We start from the raw sequence: 19,925 nt of genomic DNA on the forward strand, positions 1-19,925 counted from the left end.
AAGCAGTGTCTGATTAGCCGCCTCTTTTTGTGTCCAGTTGTGTGCTTCTCGGGCAGAGGCTGTACTGTAGACTTCCCTGGAGTGTGTCTCTCTATCTCTCATGCCCATGGGGCCTAATTCTTAGGCCTGATACTGGACACACAGAAGATCGTCAATAAAGATTTCTTGGGCTGAACTGAATTGCCCTGGAGCAGCAAAGGAGGTAGAGAAGTTTGGAGCTGACTGGCCATGGAGGGTGAAAGGAAAGATGAGGTTCCAGACATAATTCATTTTCTGTGTCCCTAGACCAGGAAGAAGCAATGCGATGTAACACCACCCGAAATACCCAGTGTCACTGCAAGTCTGGCACCTTCTGTCCAAAAGACCATCCCTGCGAGATCTGCAGGAAGTGCAAATCCAAGTAAGGGCCCAGTGAGGGTCTCCCCAGAGCTGGGGATCACTGGTGGGAGACAAAGGAAAAGTCTTTTCCATCAGTCCCTTTTCCCCTTCATTCTTCCCTGCAAATAGTCATCATTCTCTCTCTTTCTTCAAGTACTTCTAGGTCTGGCCATTCATCTATAAACTCTGTTTCTCTTCCCAAAACAGCTTTACTATTCTGCTTTGGGGGAGGGTATATCCTCAGATCTCACCTGATGGTTGAAACCAGTTTAGCATGACTGGCTTTTCCCAGCCTCAGCACCACTCCTTTGCCCATCTTCTGAATCTGGCCCTGCATTACTTTTTCTTAATGATTTTGCCTGCATCTGGTTCAGACCTTCCTATTTCTTTATGCTCAGGTGCCCCGAAGGGAAGGTAGAAGTCAGCCCTTGCAGCCCCTGGAGTGACTTGAAGTGCGACAACCCTCAGCCATCAGGTACTCACACAGCACATACGAGTAGTTGGTGGGGGCTGGGTGGTCCAAGTACACACATTCACCATTCCTTTTCTGTCCTCAGACACAAGAAATCCTCGGATAAGAGCTCCTTTGCTGGCAGTAGTATTCATCGTGGTGGTTGTTTTGGGCAGTTTTTTCTGGTGCATTTGTTGTGCCGTTTCTAAAGGTAAGGAGATAGCCTTGATGTGAGGAGTACAGAGCGGGCTAAGTTCCCTTTTTTCATGTTGTATTGTTCCCTCCTCCCCCTCCAACACATATATCTACCTCTCCACCTGTATGCATCCTACATATCCATTTTTCAAGACTCAGCTCAAGCCTTGCCTCCTTCATGAAACCTTCCCCAGTCCTTCTATATTAAGTCAAGTGATCTAACGGATTGGAAACTTAACTCAGTCCTAGGATGAGCTGAGTTCAAATCCCATCCCTGATGCTTATAACCTATGTAGCCATGAGCAAGGCATTACCTCTGGTAGGTGGCAGATGGCTGTAAGATTGTTCTGGATAGTCTCTGGTGTATCTCGTTGAGGGTCTCCAGCAGGGTATCCGTAGAGGTGGCCTTTCCAGTTTTATTCAGCCACATAATGAGTTTTCTTATCTGTAAAAGGAGAATAATAAATAACCTACCAGACCTATCTCATAGGATCTTTGTGAAGCTTAAGTGAGATAATATATATAAAGTGCTTTGTAAACCTTAAAGAGTTGTATAAATGCCAGTTGTTATTCATCTCTTTATCAACTCCTACAACAAACCACATCTGTGCTGCACAATTTTAGTACTTGAATGTATGCTGATTTTTGTTTATTATCTCCTATCATTGGCTAATTGCTTTATACCTGTCTGTTTTGTCTTTCCAGTTAAGTTATGTGCAGGCAGGAACTGGGCCTTAATTTATGCCCTTTCTCCTCCTCCAGTCCCTTCCCCCCATAGCACTGAGCCCAGTGCTGGGCAGGTAGGAAGTGTTAGTGAAAAGCTTTGTGCTTCATTGATTGACAGGACAGGAGGCACAAAGCTCAGATAGAAGAAGTATGAAAGGATCTTAGGATCACAGATTTAAAGGTGGAATCTTGCAGATAAGGAAACTCAGGTGTGGAGAGGTCAATATCTCTTCCCTTACTGGGTGATATCTCTCCTGTTGCTTGAGAAAACCTCACCTTTTGGGAGTAGTTATACAGAAGCATCACCCATGGGCCTACGACTTCTGAAATCTGACTGCCTCCTTTTCACTGGACTAGTCTCCTTAAACCATTCCAGCTGCTCCTAAGATCTGTTTTCCCCCCACATCCCTACTAGATCTAGAGAGCTAGAAAAGCAACCCTCTCTCCTGCTCTCTGCCTCTCTTCACTTAATCAGGTGATATCTGGTTATTTAAATGTTCACTCCATACCCAGTAACATCCTGCACCCTTGATGGGATATTGTTGGAAAGATGGAGAGCTTCCCCCTGATCAGGCATGTTCTCCTTCCTTTCTAGCTGATAACTTATCTCCCAGGCATCCTTTGGACTTCAAGGTGAGAAACAGTTATATTTGTGTGTTTTGTTTATTTGTAAATGGGCTGCAGAATTTCTCCCTTGCAGTCACTGAAGCACATCTGGGGTACACATCTTTCAGGGTCCAAAATTATATACATCTCTTCAGTATCTTTGCTTGACCATTTTGCCTCAGGCAGTCTCACTTTGGGGTCACATTGCTGGGTTAACCCACTGAACGTTCAAGGGATTTTATAAATAGTTCCCAAGCAGGAGCCTCAGTCTCTGGGATGGTGCCAGAGGTGACACATGGGCCCTTTTGAGAGCTGCAACTTCCTCTCTTCCCCACCCCTTCCCTAACACCCACCTATCTTCTGCCCTGTCACTGTTAACACCAATCTCCTTCCCCCCAGCACCTCCCCTCTTCTTGCTTTGGAAATATAACTATAGCCTAGACCAAGAAACTTCCCCAGGGTGATGGGTCAGGAGTGTTGCCTGCCCCTATACCCCTCCCTGGGCCAGGCATGCATAGCACCTGATGGAGAAAAAAAGAGAGAAAAGCCCATACTTTGGGGTAGTTTTAGAGAATCCCCCCACCCCTGTGGGCCTATGACTTCTGAAATCTGACTACCTCCTTTTCTGTGGCAAGGAATACTTACTAACCTTCCTGGGGAGTAGTTATCACGCACGGCATCCCGAGGCCCAGGACAATGAACATGTTGAGACGCCAGATGATCTTCAGGGAAAAGCAGATTCCCCTGAGAATCAAGGAGATAAACATCTGGGGCAGCTGATGGCAGTGATAACCATCCCCAACACCTCAGCACAGAACGGGTATCATCTGGTGAGTAGGATCATCGAATTAGAGAGTTACAGCTGAAAGAGGAAGCTCAACAGTCACCCCGTGGGCCCTCCCCCACTTCCTCCCCCTCTATTTTATAGATGAACAAACTGAGGTCTGGACAAATTGAGTGATTTACCTAAGGTCACACAGGGCAGCTAGGTGGCTCAGTGCATAGAGTGCTAGACCTGGAATCAGGAAGACCTGAGTTCAAATCCAGCCTCCAACTGGCTGTGTGACCCTGGGTAAGTCACTTAATCTCTGTCTGCCTCAGATTCCTTATCTGTAAAATGGGGATAATAATAGCACCCTTTCCCCTCCCCCACCTCCCAGGGTGGATGTGAGGATAAATGAGATAATGTTTGTAAAACACTTTGCAAATCCTCAAGTGTTATATAAATACTCGCCATCAGCTATCATTATTAGTAAGTAGCAGAACCTATTTACAAGGCCCTGGCACCACACTGTACCATGCCTCGTGGCTCCTTGGCCACATGGTGCCTTTGAAGTAGAGACTGCCACCTCCCTATATGTCCAGGTGTAACGCAGTGGTCACATCAGCGGGCAGACAGGGTCCCCCAAGGATGAGGGGAATGGACCTGAACTGGCTTCCCTGCAGAGGAGAAGTGCGGACTCAGTATTACATTTCTCTGGTACTGCTCATGACCCCTTTGAGATAGGCAGGATGGGTATAACTCTCCATGTCTTAGAGTTGAGGAAACTGAGTCCTAGAGAAGTTCGGAGATGTTTTTATTCAATGTCACACAGTACACTGCAGCACACAGTACATAGAATTGGGAGCCCTGGCCTCCTGACTGCCGTGGATTTTCCCATTCTCTCTTGCAGGAGCAGGCAAAAGCGACGGCTCCTCAGGTCAATCCAAAGTCACTCTTTCCAGCTGATGGTGACCATATCAAGAGTAAGGTTTTTTTTTTCTCTTTTTCTTTTAAAAGTCCTGGGCGTGGGATGGGTGCATGGGAGCAGAGGACCTGAAGATGACGTCCTAAACCAGTGATGTCAAACACAAATAGACACCACCAGCATACGTAAGGATCCCTGTGGGCTGCATTTTAATTTAGTTTTAAAATGTAATGTTGTCTATGTTGAATTATATTTTGATATATTTTATTAAATATTTCCCAATTCCATCTTCATCCGGTTCCTGCTGTACTCTAGAGTGTTGTGAGCTGCAGGGGCTGGATGTTTGACACCTTCCCCTCAAGTTTCTCCACTTCATCTCACCCAGACTGCTTAGTGCTGCTGGGCTGGGGTCCTGAAGGACTGAATGTGCAGGGGTCAAGCAGTAATGATTGCTGCTGAGTTACTGAAACTGAAGTTGAAAAGACCCCAGAAAAAGCTCAGTATGTTTGTTGTTGTTTCCTCCTATTATTCCTCTCCACTCCCTGCCTGTCTGGATCCATACCAACCCACAATGACTACCCCTATTCCCAAAACCTTGAAGTGCTCACAGTCTGTAGCATTCATTTGGCATTCACCAAATGGCATTTACTACAGCAGACTGCTGTGTTTTCCCTAGCTAGACTGTATGCCCTGTGAGGGCAGTAGCTGTGTCTTACATTTTATTTTAACGGGGTTTTTTTTCAGTCCCTTTCAGCATACCCTACCTCCTGCCTTCCAGCATGGCCAAAGTATTTTTTGTGATTGATTAGGAAAGTAAGCCTAAAACAGGCAAGTTATGTCATAGTGGCTGGTCCCTATGTAGGCTAGCCTCATTGACTCTTGTTTCATATCCCTAGAAATCTCCCTGTCCCCCACCCCCACACCATACCCCAACTAACTGCCTCCATAACTTTATTTCTTCTCCAGCGTTAGAGAAGTCTTTCTTTATCTTTGAACAAGAAGTACCCTGGGAAGCCTGGAACCAGTTTATGAGGCAGCTGGGGCTGACTCACAACGAGATCCAACAAGCCAGAGCGAGTGAGAGAAATGTCATGGACCATCCACATATCTTGCTTATGACATGGCTGAATAAAACTGGAAAGGCTGCTACTGTGGACTTCTTGCTGGAAACCCTGGATAAGATACACCAGAAGGCTGCCAGAGAGATCATCCTTGACAAACTCATCAGTAGCAGACTCTATGACTACCAGAAAAGAGAGGATGAGAAGCCAAACTAAGAGTCTGACATAAGGGTGGAGGGAGTCTCAGATATTGACACATACTGCCTTTCCCCGTCTTCCACGATTACGTTAACTTTGGAAGAGCAGTCATAGAATAACCAAGTATGGAAGATAATGCAGATACCTGACCTCTGAGGATTTTATCCTATGGGTACCCAGTGGCTCTCTTGGGACAAATAGAGTTGAGATCTTGAGGATGTGTGAATAACCCTTGAAATCTGTTTTCTCCCTTTGAAAAACCAAGAGATAGCCAATCAAGGATCTGTTTTAGGGTCTCCAGTGTTGAAGATGGAGATCAGATCCCATTGCTTTGTATACCTTAGGGCCCACTGGTTCTAAGGTGGTAGTTAGAGGCATGTGTAGGGGCTATTTGCCTTAAAATTTGGGTGTATATATTTGCATGTATATACATACATATGTGTATGTCTGCTGGTTGTGGGGCATCAGCTGCAAAAAAAGGAAACAGCTGGAGCCCTGAAAAATCCCTAAACAACTCCCTGGCCAAAAAGAAGACTCTTCTACCCTGTGCTCTGAAAGAATCATTCTCTTGGCCTCCAGTCACTTTGCTTTTAAGTGTTGCCATACTTGATGGCGTGTGAGTTTACATTTTTCTATTTTTATATATTTGTACGGCCCTGACTAAAGTATTATAAATGATGATTTAGGGCTTAAAGTATAAGTTATCAGTAGCGTTTTTTACATTTTTTTTTGCAGGGGGCAGGGCAATTGAGGTTAAGTGACTTGCCCAAGGTCACACAGCTAGTTAGTGTGTCAAGTGTTTGGGGTCACATTTGAACTCAGGTCCTCCTGACTCCAGGGCCAGTGCTTTACTCACTGTGCCACCTAGCTGTCCCAGTAGTGTTTTTTAATTCCATAATTTTTTAAATTAAAATGTATTATTTAACAAAAAACAAACTAATGAATGTTTTGAAAGTGGTATCCAAAAAAAAAAGTGGTATCATTTTTTTACTCTCCCTTGCAGTGGGGAAAACATGAACACTATGACGGTGGAGGCAAATTCAAATCTAGTATTATATGACTTCACTTAGCTTTTTAATTTGTGAAAATAGAGACAATACATGCCTTTTTTTCACCTGTGCATGTTGTGAGACAACATTCAAAAGCACTTTGAAAACTACCCCAAAAATGCGGTTGGTTTTTTTTGTTTAGTTCCATAAGTATTATTTCACCGTGGTCTGGTGGGGATAAGCACCAGACCAGGTTCACTGCACAGTAATTCGGTCTGTGACTTTGAACAAGTCACTTTACTCTGGGTCTGTTTAAGAAAAAAGACTTGGAAAGATCAGTTTTAACCAGCATTCACTCATTTTGAGGAATAGCTCCACTGAGGTGGCTAGTTTCTGGTTATAGATCTCATCGTGACTGTGTAGAACAAGCATGTTGTTAGTTGGGAATTGTTTTTGCCTTCATTTTGTTTTTCAGATCTTCAAACCTTACATTCCTCAGCCCTCGTAAGGGCTTCACTGCAGCTGATTTTGTCTAAAAACCTGTGCCTGGAATATACATGGCAGGTTCTTGATGAACATTCTTGACTAGATTTTACCTAATCTGTCTCCCTCGGCCAGAAGTGCTGAGTGATGAGTAGGAAAGGAAAACCAAAAGGGGGTTTGCCTCCGTCCCCGAATAACTAAGCTGCTTTGGCAGAGAAATTTGAAGTCATGTCCTGCTGCTCAGTCGGGCCCTACTGCCTGGGATTACATACATCCCCAAAGAAACTAAGTTTAGGGGATCTTTGTGAAATCTGATCCTGCCAGATTTGTGACTGGCTGTGACTACATTTAATTCCCTCATCTACAAAATGTGAACCTTTTATATGTTAGAGAATACTTTGTTACTAATGAAGTACAGTTGCAAATGGAAGGAACATATTTTTTTCCTGCATCTCTGTCTTCTTAGAATTGGTCCAGGAAACTCAAGGTCTTTCTAGAAGAGCAAAAACAGTCACAGTGGCATTGTGTATAAAATAGTTATGTATTTATGAATTTATGATCAAATTAAATATGAAACCTTGTATAAAAAGAAGGTTGTTTTTGTTTTTTTTTTCTCCTCCTTCCCTCCCGCCTTCCAATGAGTAGCATCAGCCCTTTGCCTCTGTAATTCGGTCAGCCATGCCCTGCATGGGTGAGTTACATTAACCCTTGGAATTCATCTCAAAGCCCGAGGAGATATGAGGGCAATGTCTCCATCTCTTCCCCCAGCAGAGAGGTATATCTGCTTTGCAGCTAGGGGTCAGAGTTTGTCCACCCTCTGGGGGCTGGTTCAGCTAGGTTGGCACCCCAGGCCACAAATTGGACCAAAGGGTGATAGAAATTGGCTCTGAGGGCACAGCAGGGGAGAAGGGGAAAGGGATCCCTGAGGGAGTAACTGGCCTTCACTGGGCATCATGTTTCCCTTTTTTCTCTCTTCTTCCTAGGCTCTAGCTAGGCCTACTTAGGAAAAGAGCCTTTGAAAGGAAGAAGTCATTTTTTCCTATCAGGAAACTCTAATCACTTGGCTGGATCTCTTCCTTTCTCCCTCAACTGACTTCCTCCCTCTTACTCGGAACACAGACCTGAAACCTCTGGAAACTTCCCTGACACAAGGAGGTCTTCCAGAGTGCCCCCCCTTCCATCTTTTGTTGGGCAAGTCCTCATCCTGCCTTCCCCCCTTTCTGCCATGGTGGTCTGTGGGCTTCATGAGACCCTGTGAAGATCAGTTCTACCCTGCCCTATATAGGGAGTCTTGCAACCACACCAAACTGCACTGGCCCTTTTTCTTTTAAGGAGAAACTAAGGGTAAAGCAGCATTTGTCAACATAGCACCGGCCTCACCCCCCTGTGCCTAGGCATACAGGAAGAAGAGAAGGCCAGCATGGGCAGCACATCACCAAGGTGGCAAGTCAGCTTGGGAAATGGACCCTGGGGTAGATAGTATACATGGAAAACGGAGCTCTAGACGTCCCCACAGTTTAACTGTTCATCTGGGACAAGACTTGCTCTGCAATAAGCCAAACAGGCCGGTCAAGCCAACCTCTTAGCATTTTTCTGGACTAGGCCCAACTCTGACATCCCAGGGCTTCCTTTTCCCCATCAGCCCTGCGGGACCCAGGAACTAGAGAAGGACATTAGGCTGCTAGGCAGGCTGCTCCCATAGCTGCCTAGAAGGGACAGTCAGTCTCTGAAGAGTTCCCACCTACCTCCCAGGGCCCTATTTAACACTTACAGCTACCAAAAATATTAGCCAAAAGAAAGGCTACTAAGGAAAGGGGTCAGGGAAAGGAGTATTGAGAAAAGAGCTTTGCCAGCCCTCCTTTTGCCCCATGGGAGCTGTAGGTGCTATTATCAGCCCCTTCCCCCACTAGAACCACAACCTTGCGTGTTTCTCAAAATGATGGCCTCCTGTCCTGATCTTGACACTATCCCTTTTCTACTCTCCCAAATTGAGGGGTGTGTGTGGGGGGGGGTGCCATAAATTTAAAGGAAAGCCAGTTCCCCAACTCCTCTCAATTCAACACTTCCCCCCCCCACGCCCCCACCCCACCACAAAATACCCCATGGCACCACCTAGTCAAGACCAGGTATGAGACTCACTCTCTCAGGGAGGGGAAAACTAAGGGTCAGCCTGGGAGCATGCAGAAACCATTGTGGGCAGAAGTGTCAATCACTAGGCTTCAAAGGGCCCATCTGAACCCCACTCCCCTCCCAGTCAGTGACTCCAGGTTCCCTAAAGTCAGGAAATAGGAGGATTGGCCACAGAGCTATTCTTACAACCCAATCCTTTCTTCCCCAGCAACCTTCTGTCTTGGACTCAGGGGCTTTTGTTTGGCTTAACATAAGGGATATAAAGTATCTTTTTCTGCTTTTCATTCTGTAGAATTTGTGAACGATTTGGGGGGAAATTTAGCTATTTCTGCCTCCCTTTGTAACTCTATGCCCCACTCCCCCCTCCCCTGCCCAAAAAAAAAAAAAAAGCTGGGCTCTCTGTTGGGAAGAGTATGATGTAGTGGCAAAGTACTTGGGTTTGAATCCTAGCTCTACCACAAACCACTTGTGTGAACTTATGTAAGTCACCTAAACTCCTGTTTCCTCATTTGTAAAATGAGGAAGTGGGACTAGATCATCTCTATGACCCTTTCTGGTTCAGAGTCCTATGAGCTGGTAATTACTGAACAAAGACCCTCACTCCCTTAACCTTTCTTCCTTTCCTACTCACTCCTACCTATTCCTGTTGGTTTCTGTCCAGTAAATTTTCTCTCAGCCTTGTGGAAGGAGGTAAGCAGGAGAGTCTCTCATTGGCATCACCATTTCTAGCCTGGGGAGCTTTGAAACAGCTATAGCTCTATTCAAATTTCAGAGGCTTGCTCAGTCTGCAAAGCCACCTATAAAATGCCTGGGTGATGGGTGGGGAGAAGGACCTCTTAGCCCTCCCGCTATCTTCCTCTCATAGACACTCTTCAAAATGAGCAACTCTAGTGATGGAATGAGGACAAGTCCTTCAGTGGCTTACAAATAAAGGGGTCGGGGGGACTGCGGTGCTTGACTTGGCCCCAAGTGGAATTTCCCCCAATGCATTTTTGAACTACAAGTCCTTTGGAAAAACATCAGTCAGTTCTGGGAGAAACCTTGTTCTCTCCTCACCAAGGAATTTGAGACCCTCTCCCCCAACCAAAAAATAAACCCTCTACAAAAATCACAACTTCTTGTAAACCCGCTTGTCTTGGATTCCCTTGGCTCATGGATCTCCAGCCATGACTAGGGTCCCAAATCCCAAATGGGAACAAAGAGGATGGATGACTGAGGTGTTGGCTCTCCCTGATGCCTCATTTGAGGAGTCCTGGGAAGCTTTGGCTCCTTCTCATCCTCAGCTAGTCCCCATGCTTCTCACCAGAGCCTGGTCTTTCTTCCATTGAGATGGTTTGGCTGGTATTTATCTGCTCCACCCTCATGGGCCTAATTAATTAGGTCCTCTTGTCCCTGGCGAGGGGAGAGGGGAGAAATGCAGATAAAGGAGAGCTGAGGGGGTTGGGGCAGGTGGATAGGAGAGAATAGCAGTGGGGTCGTCCTGGGAGGGTTGAGGCAGCTCTCAAACTACAGCTGAGGAGGAGGAGGGAGATGAAGAGGAGGCTGCAGAGGAGGAAGGAGAAGAAGGGCCATTCCAGAAGAGCCATCTCCTTTTAGGCTGCCGCTTCAAGTGGAGGTAGTCCTCCTTCTCTCGCTCCTTCCGGGCTCGCTGGTAATGATCTTCCTCCTTTAGGTACCAGACAGGTGGCCACCGGTGCTTCTCAAAGTACTCCTGGTTTTCTGGAGAACACAATGGAGATGGGTTAGAAAAAGAAAGCCAGGAGCCACTAAACATCTAAACATACTCCTTCAAAGTTCCCAGAAGAACCTCAAGTGATGTGATCAGCAAGTGTTATTGACTGCCTTCTGGGTGTGCAACTGACACTGTGGGGAAATAGACTGATTAATAGATTTGGTCCCTGCCTATAGGAAGTTCTTAGTCTAGCAGAAAACACATAGACCGTATATAAAGCAGCTTGGAAATGACAGACACTATTGCCATCAGAGTTCAGAAGAGGATGAGCGTACTTCCAAGATGGGCAACCAAGGAAGGTCTCACTGGGCAGGTAAAGTTTGTACCTGGCCTTGAAGGATGCCTTGGGAGGCAATGTGGTATAGTGGGCAGGACACCGGACTTGGAGTCAGGAAGATCCAGGTTTGAATCCTGCCTCGGACACCTTATAGCTGTGTGACTGTGGGCAAGTCATTTAACTCTGTGGACCTCATCTGTAAAATTAAAGGTCTGAACTAATCCTAGAATTCAGAGCTGGAAGGGACCTGGAGCAGATCACCTAAGTCTAATGCCCTCATTCTGAAGATGAGAAAACCAAGGCTCAAAGTGAAGTAGAAAGTAAATGAGCCAGGATCTGAACCCAGTTCTTTGGGCTTCAAAATTCCATGCTCTTTCTACTATACCACCCTGAGGAGAGTACCAGTCACAGAAGTCCTTATGACCAACTCATCTTGGAATACTTATTTCCTACCTTAATTGAGCTCCCCACCCCCCTCCTAGACCATGCTCTGATCTCTTGCCCTTCTTTTCCAGTTCATCTCCCCCTCCTAGGGTGTCCTCCCGTGAGTACCCCCCAGAACCCCTGGCCTGAACTGGGCTGCCCTCCTGCAATATGGAGGGGGACTTGGGCTCTGCCACCTACACAACACAAGTAGTCACTCAATCTAGAAATAGTAGCTCCTAGATTTGAAGATTTCAGAGGTACCTTCAAACTCAAAATCATAGGATCCGACGACCCCTCGTACCACATAGCCAGTAAGTGTTAAGTGCTCTGAGGCAGCTCAGTGGATAGAGCACTGGGCCTGGACTAAGGAAGACCTGAGTTCAAGTGTAGCCTCAGACCTTGGACAAATCACTTAATTTGTTTGCCTCAGTTTCCTCTTCTATAAAATGGAGATATAATGGCACCTTCCTCCCAGGACAGCTGTGAGGATTGAATGATAGCTCTGTGCCTGGCCCTTAGTAAGTGCTATATAAATGCTAACTATTGTTATTAAAGCCTGGACTGCTGTTTTCCAGTATTCCTGGGACCAGAGTAGAGGCTCAAGCATGAATCTAATGGTCCCTGGGTTGCAGAGGAGGGACAAAGTCCGGGTAAGAGGGTGGGAACCTAAAGTATTCACCTGGAGACATGGCCTTCATATCCCGGGGGAACTTCCGGCAGACGTTGTTATAGTTGGTGCAGATGTGGTGGAGGCACCAGTCGGCCAGCTGGTATGCACAATGGAACTGGGAATTGGACAGAACACAACAGGCGCTTTTACCAGATATCACATCATTACAGACGCTCTGAGGCCTCTCTTCAAAAGTAAACCATCTGGACAAGGGGCAGAGATCACGGGATCTGTTCTTTCCTCATCATCTTAAGGGTTCTCCACCTTGGGCAAAATCACTTTGATTTCTCTACAGGATATATGCTACCAAGTGTCCTACTGACTCAATGACATAGGTCTGCCTTCCCCAGTCATGTCCTACATTGTCAATCCCTCCCTTCTCTTCTTCACCCTCCCCCCATCACCCTACTTACATCAGCCATTATCAGACTGGAAAGGGATCTGTATACTAACTACCTGACTGGACTGGCATGTTACATCTAATGCCTTAACCCAAAGAAACTAATCCCAATAGGTGTATCTGAGACACTGTTTTGTGGGAAGTTATTTCCAGGGCACACTGTACAAGCAGTTAGTCTGCCTACCCTTCAAAGGTGGGGGGCCCTGCCTCCCATCCACCAAGTCCTCAAAACTGAGCCCTCTGTCTATCCTACCTCTGGGAGGGCTCCTTTTCTGCTGCGTGCCAGGCACAGTTGAGTGCATGGGTTCAGGAGATGAATCAGATAGGGGACACTGCTAGGAGGGCTCCTTTTCTGCTGCGTGCCAGGCATAGTTGAGTGCATGGGCTCAGGAGATGGACCAGATAGGGGGCACTGCTGGGAAGGCTTCTTTTCTGCTGCATGCCAGGCATAGTTGAGTGCATGGGCTCAAGAGATGGACCAGATAGGGGGCACTGCTGGGAGGGCTCCTTTTCTGCTGTGTGCCAGGCATAGTTGAGTGCATGGGCTCAGGAGATGGACCAGACAGGGGGCACTGCAGAGAACCAAACTGGCCTTTGGGTTTGCTTCCTCTATACCACTCTAACAGCTCTTGAGTACCTTTTGCGTGGATGACCCCAATTCAGAAGTGTGGTACTGAGTAATTAGCACTGTCCCAGACCCAGCTACCTGAGCCAGTTCCAGGAACACAAGAACATCTCCATCTATGTCCACCATCATCTGCGTGGCTTCCATCAGTCCAGTCACCGTGTATTGTTCTGTGACAAACACATCACAGGAATCAGTCAGGGCATGGGACACATAAACAGATGCTTATACCAACGCATGCACTGTCCATGAGGTGCCACAGTGCTCTTGCATGCTCTCTTTTACAGCCATAAAAGGAGAAAGGCTCTAGGGGCTTAGATACCTGGCAAAGGTAACTGGAGTCCCAAAGCTAAGAATAAAACCTCACAAGCCAAAAAAAAAAAAGGGTCAGGGAAATCTATTGAAATCTACTCAAACTTGGGGGGAAACCAGTAGAAAGTTAGTGAACAACATGCTTAAATTATACCTAAGTATTTATGTTTCTCTAAATCTTGTTCTAAATTGTGTTACATGATCCTTTAAAAAATAATCCTAGTAAATGTTTACATTATCCATTTTAATAAGTTCCATTTTTATAGAAAAAGGGAAATTGAGGCAGCTAGGTGGCACAGTGGATAGAGCATTAGACTTGGAATCAGGAAGATCTGAATTCAAATCCGGCCTCAGACACTTACTAGGTGTGTGACCCTGGGCAGGTCGGTTAACCTCTTTCAGTCTCAGGTCCTCATCCATAAAGTGGGGATAATTACAGCGCCTACCTCCTGGGGCTGTTGTGAGGATCAGATGAAATAATATTTGTAAAGCACTTTGCAAATCTTAAGGCACTTTAAAAATACTAGCTAGTATTCATTTTTTTTTTTTAAACTTAGCTGGTCATGCCTATTGGAAGTATAGCTGCTTTGAAAGAATGCGTTGTTGTGGCATCTGACCCTTCATGATCCCATTTGGGGTTTTCTTGGCAAAGATACTGGAGCAGTTTGCCATTTCTTTCTCTAGCTTATTTCACAGATGAGGAAGCTGGTTAAGTGACCTGCCCAGGGTCACACAACTAGTTAGGTGTCCAAGATCAGATTTGAACTCAAGAAGATGAGTCTTCCTAATTTCCTGACTCCTGATGTCCAGCACTCTGTGCACTATGGCGCCACCTAGCCGACAGAAGGATGAATCCATGGTCCAAATACTACTCACCTTGTAGCAGCCGCTAGAGCTAGAAACACAGTAGGAAATAAATAGCCCTTGTAGTTCTGCCTTTACAAACCCAAATCTACAAGGTGACAAGCATCATCACACACCCACCAACTCAGATACACTAACACACACATTCCAGTGCACTCGTGGGCCGCGATACCAGAAGCAGGTGTGTGTGTTGGGGGATGGGAGGTGGAGAACACATACAAAGCTCTCCAGATCCTTCTGCTCTGATAAGCCAAGTTACCTGTGAGTGCGACCAGATGGGGCAAACACAGCCGGTTAGCAAGGATGATTAGCTTCATGTCGTCCAGGTCAGGGCTAGCACTGAACATGCCCGTGTAGAGGTATTCCAGCACAGCTCGCATACAGCTCTTGCTGGTATAAGGAAACATGACCTGGGGAAGCAAAGGAGACCAGAACAGTATGATGTTCTGCTGTGAGGAACACCTGCCTTGGGCTGGCCCAAAAGGTGGCACCACTCAGCCTCCATGCTGCTCTGCTAAAGCCTTATCTTCTGCAAAAAGCCAATAACCTTCTTCTATTGATTTCCACCAATTTATCCTGTAGATATCTTGCATCTACAATAGTTATCTACATGTTGTTAATGCCATTAGACTGTGAGTTGCTTGGCAGCGGGAGTTGTCTCTGGTCTTTCTTTGTGTGCCCTTAGCACACAGTAGCTACTTAATGAATGCTTGACTCGATTGCTCCCACACCCTGCCTGTCTTCTTTCATGAGACCCCAAAGATCTGTCTCCAGTGGAGGCCTTGACAAACTCCCTATTTGCAGACTGTCCGTGTAGTACCCCTTCCTAAGTCTTCTACCTACTCCGAAGCCTGTGCTCTGACCACCCTCCAGCCTCCTACTCGTCTTCCTCCTCTAATTCCCAAGCTTTGGAGACCTTCTTTAGATACCTTCTATCATCAGCTCTGCTTGCCTCTTGCCTACTGCAAGGAACAAAGAACAAGGGCGGGGGAACCTCGTGCCAGCTGGATCTTTTCTCTGGCTTTTGATGCTATGGCCCTTGGCCCATGAAATCACTTCAGAGTTGTGCAGCAACTGAAAATGCTTTCTCATCAGACACGTTCCTTCAGAGCTATGTGGGGAACTAGCTAGAACCTTGGAGTTGAATCGGCTTCTATGAGATCATGAGCAGAGAGTGGAGCAAAGTCACAGGCCCTTCTCACAGTCCTTTCCTCTGCAAGTCCTGCTCATCCCCTGAAGCCCAATTCATGCCCTACTATAAAGCCTTCCACAGCTTCTCCTTTGGCTGTTGAACAAGTAAAAGAATACTGGGGGGGGGCACTGAGGGGGGAGTCAAATATTAGCTGCAATTGTAATTCTAGCCTATGCTGATCTATCCTTTCCCTCATGACCCTTAGCGTCTCTACCACATAACCTAACACTTGATGGTTTACTGTCTTGAGTTATTTTCTCAGTCCCTCGTGTCTTTATGGAACATCTACTATGTGCCCAACCATGGCTTGGTGTGGTGGAGAATACAAAAGAAATATAAGACATTGTCTCCGTCTTCAAGGAACTTATGGTCTAGTTAGGGAGACAGAACACATAAATGTGAGCCCATCATGATAGTCCAGAAAACCTGGCTTCTCTGAGATCCATGGGCCTTGATTATAGTGGGTTATTGCTGCTCTAAACATATCTCCTTTCTTCCTGCCTCACACCCTGGAAATTTTAGCAGACTTCCCATGGCCCAAGCTTATATAGCAGGGACTTCCCCTTGCCTAGAGCTACCCATGGTGTCTCCTTATCTGTGACACCGAAGATATGCTTGGGTGACAACCTTGTTCCCTCTCTATAAAACTCATGGCCTTAACCTGTATCATTGAGCCATCATAGTGTAAAGGAGACAAAGGGTCTGCCACTAGGAAGAGGAACAAGAATCTGGCAGAACCTGAATGTGCCAGGCCTCTTGAAGGAATACTATTGATTTCTCCGTTCATGCTGTTGTTTGAAGACCATCATACCCAAGCATCCTGCAACTTCCCTGATTATATCCTGCCTTTACCTCCAGGCATCTCATATTGGGTCCTCTGAGTGAAGTCATAATAAAAGTCTGGTGCTTTAAATGCTACCAGTCTGCATGACTCTTTTGGGAATGCCTCCTTTCAGTTACAAAACCTCAGGAACAGACTGAGACAAGAAGACCTTCTGAAATCCAGTGTCAAAATAAGTAGGAAACACAGCAGTGTTACTAGGGTGCAGAGGAGAAGGGGCTCGACTCAGTGAGGCCTGAGACAGCTGGGCAACACCTCAAAGAAAAGGTGGAACTGCAGCTAGGCCCTGAAAGTTGGAAGAGAGCCTACCATCAAGACAGGGAGAGGGTGAAAGGCCAGGACTGGGAAGGATGGCATGGGAGGAGAAAAAGCCCTGGTCTTGGAGTCTGAAGACCAGGCTTTGAGGTTATGCCCTGACACACACTAGCACCAGGACCACAGACAAGTCACAAGTAATCAATCCCCCAATATCAGAGTTGGAAGGGTCTTCAGAGGCTCAGCAGTCTAACCCAGGACTGATGGTTGGAGACAAACAATGATGGGAGGGGGGACATACCATCTGCTAAGGTACTCTTGGAAAAAACAATTTGACACAAGGGAAGACTTATGAACAATTTGAGCCTCTTTGTGACTTCATTGCTCCTAAAGAAAAAGGGCTAATGCTTTCTCCCATGTTTTTACTTGCCGTTTTGCTGTTTCAGTAGTATCCAAATCTTCCTGACCCCATTTGGGGTTTTCTTGGCAAAGATACTTGCCATTTACTCCTCCAGCTCATTTTACAGGTGAGGAAACTGAGGCAAACAGGGTTAAGTGACTTGCCTGGGGTCACACAACTCGTAAGCTGTCTGAAGGCAGCATTTGAACTCAGGTCTTTCTGACTCCAGATCTGACACTTTATCCACTGCACCACCTAGCTGCCCCCTCTTACACATGAAAGCCCTTCAAATACTTAGTCTGCTACCGTCTCTCCCTTTTCCGGACTAAACATCTCTCCATCCTCATCATGGCATAAACTCATGGTCCTTCCCCATCCCGTCTAGTCATTCCAGCTTACCAACGTTCTTTGTAAGAACTGGACGCAATGCTCCAGATGTGATCCGACCAGGGCAGAGGTCAGGGGATAGCCAGCCAGCCCCTTATTTCTGAAACCAACATCCCTCTTAGCCAGCCTAAGATGAAATTAACTTTCTTTGAGCTTCCATCTCAGCCTGATGACTCATACTGAGTTCTGCCATCCACTCTAACACCCAGATCTTTTCTCAGACAAACTGCTGTCTAACCATGCCTCCCCCATCTTCTACTTTTGAAGCCAACTTTTCAGACCTAAATGGAAGGCTTTATACTGATTCCTCTTAAAATTTCATCTTAGTACATTTTCAGCCCAATGCTCCAGACTGCCAAGATTTTTTTCTGGATCCTGACTGTCATCCACTTGGTTATCCACCCCTCCTTGCTTTGCATCATCTGCAAATCTGATCAGAGTACCTCAGTTTCCTTATCTGTAAAACAAGGATAATACATGTACTGTCTACCTACCTTACAGGGTGCTTATGGGACCAATTTTTTTGAATGCCTTGCAAATTTTAGTATTCTATAGGAATGAATGTGAGCTTCAAAACTGCTTCCTCTATTTATAGCAGCTCTCTTTGTGGTAGCCAAGAGTTGGAAAGCAAAGGGATGCCCATCAATTGGGGAATGGCTGAACAAGCTGTGGTATATGAAGGTGATGGAATACTATTGTGCCATAAGAAATGGGGATGATGCAGACTTCATAACAACCTGGAAAAACCTACACGACATAATGCTGAGTGAGCGGAGCAGAGCCAGGAGAACGTTGTGCACAGCCACAGATATGTGGATTCCGTGAGGACCAACCCTGACATACTGCGCTTCTTTCAGCAACCTAAAGGGGCAAGGACAATTCCAGGGGACTCACGATGGAGAATGCTATCTTCATTCAGAGAAAGAACTGCGAAGTTTGAATACAGACTGAGGCACACTACATGCTCGCCTTTTCTGCTTCTCTTTTGTTTTTGTTTTTGGGGTTTTTTTTTTCTTGTTTGTTTTGTTTTTTGTTTTTTTTTGGTTCTGTTTCTTCTTTCTCGTGATTCATTCCATTGGTCAAAATTCTTCTCCACGACTTGACTAGAGCATAAATTAATTCAATGCGGAAAAAAAAAAAAAAAAAACTGCTTCCTCCCAGTTAATATGAATGCCTACACCACTTCTTTCATTCAGGGCCACTGTGAAAACTTCAAATCGATATATAAATGCAACTATTATTATGGGCAAAGAGTTGGCTTCAAGAGTGAGCCAAGCCCATTTCAGGGGATACTACTAGTCTTATTGGAACAGAGGGTTGGAGCTAGGGCTGCAGAGGGAGGGACCCAGAGCTGGAAGATGGCCTGGCATGCCAGGAAGGCATTTGGACTTGATCCTACCAGCAACGGGGAATTGTGGAAGGTTTCTGAGACCTGTGTGTGGCTGCTTTGGGAAGACTGGTTTGACAGCAGGGGGCGTAGAATGATTTGGAGAGAAGAGAGAGAAGGCAGGGAGATGGCTAGAAGGCTGCTGTCATAGCATAGGTGAGACCGGTAATGAGGGCCTGTAATGGCTCTACCAGTGTAGACTGGTAATGAGGGCCTGTACTTTAGGAGACAGAAAGAAAAGATGGATGCAAGACACATTTCCAAAGAAATATGGATAAGTCTCGGTGTCTAAATGGATAGAAGAAAGGAAAGACTCAAAGCCCACCAAGGTTTCATGTGTGGGTGATTAGAAGAATAGTGATACCATCGACAGAAATAGGGAACTTGGAATAATGGTTAGGCTTAAGGGCAAAAGAGTTTATTTCTATTTTTAACCCACTGAGGTTCCTCTAGCTGTTTCCTACACCTTTGTCTTATCTCTCTACTAGCCTACTTGCCTAATTCTCTAAGGGACCATCTGATATCCCCACCATACCTAGCACAATGTGGACACATGGTAGGCATCTGAGAAGTATTTGCTAAGTGATGTCACAGGCGAGACAGGAGCCTCTCCCCTTCATGCCCCACCTCCATAAAGCCTAACCTCCTTTGTGGAGCTTTCTACAAATGGCCCCCCAAACATGGCGGCCATCCAGTCACAGCTGGAGATCAGCAGCGGCTTGTGGGCACTGATGGTCCCATCGTCCAGGATGAAGGTCACATCTGCAGCGGGGGAGAGGAAGAAAGGAGGTTAGAAGAACTATCTCCCAGAGACTTGGAGAAACCAAGGCACAGTGAAGTGAGCAGAGCCAGGAGAACAATTTATACAATAACAATCCTGCAAAGATAACAACCAACCAACTGGAAAGCCTTAAGAACTCTGGTCAATACGACAACTAACCAGAAAGCTTATAATGGAAAATGAGAGGGGATGAACTCAGGGCAGATGGATATGTATATATATGTATATGTATAAATTTTTTTTGACATGGCCAATGCACGTATTTGTTTTGCTTAACTATATGTGTTTATAACAGTTGTTGTTCTTGCTTTCTCAACAGGGGATGGGAGGAGGAGGTAGGATGGAGAGAAGGTGGATCTTCATTTGAAAATACATAAAATTTAATTTTAAAACAAAAAAAACTACTTTCTAGGGCTACCAGAACAGCTTTGCCAGCAATCAGAGCATCTCCTTAAAGCCGCACCTCCTCCA

General features: G+C 45.9%; 2 protein-coding genes across 3 annotated transcripts in view; one reads left to right on the forward strand and one right to left on the reverse strand.

The window, feature by feature from the left end:
* Positions 1–7,364, forward strand: part of LOC118841232 (tumor necrosis factor receptor superfamily member 10A-like) — a 47,789-nt gene extending 40,425 nt beyond the window's left edge. Inside the window, exons 4-10 of the mRNA XM_036748620.1 lie at positions 286–400; positions 777–853; positions 936–1,040; positions 2,346–2,383; positions 2,992–3,186; positions 4,030–4,102; positions 5,011–7,364. Of these exons, the coding sequence (XP_036604515.1) occupies positions 286–400; positions 777–853; positions 936–1,040; positions 2,346–2,383; positions 2,992–3,186; positions 4,030–4,102; positions 5,011–5,321 (914 nt within the window). The 3' untranslated portion in view covers positions 5,322–7,364. The remainder of the gene's footprint in view (positions 1–285; positions 401–776; positions 854–935; positions 1,041–2,345; positions 2,384–2,991; positions 3,187–4,029; positions 4,103–5,010) is intronic.
* The window catches only part of RHOBTB2 (Rho related BTB domain containing 2), a 38,984-nt gene continuing 26,356 nt past the window's right edge, over positions 7,298–19,925 (reverse strand). Inside the window, exons 6-10 of one of the 2 annotated variants that reach the window (XM_036748618.1) lie at positions 19,317–19,435; positions 14,471–14,621; positions 13,117–13,205; positions 12,020–12,125; positions 7,298–10,624 (exon numbers count right to left, since the gene is read on the reverse strand). In XM_036748618.1, the coding sequence (XP_036604513.1) occupies positions 10,407–10,624; positions 12,020–12,125; positions 13,117–13,205; positions 14,471–14,621; positions 19,317–19,435 (683 nt within the window). In that variant the 3' untranslated portion in view covers positions 7,298–10,406. The remainder of the gene's footprint in view (positions 10,625–12,019; positions 12,126–13,116; positions 13,206–14,470; positions 14,622–19,316; positions 19,436–19,925) is intronic. The other variant, XM_036748619.1, reaches the window with a different exon arrangement.

Source organism: Trichosurus vulpecula, chromosome 3, assembly GCF_011100635.1.
Source record: "Trichosurus vulpecula isolate mTriVul1 chromosome 3, mTriVul1.pri, whole genome shotgun sequence".
NCBI classification, from domain to species: Eukaryota; Metazoa; Chordata; class Mammalia; order Diprotodontia; family Phalangeridae; genus Trichosurus; species Trichosurus vulpecula.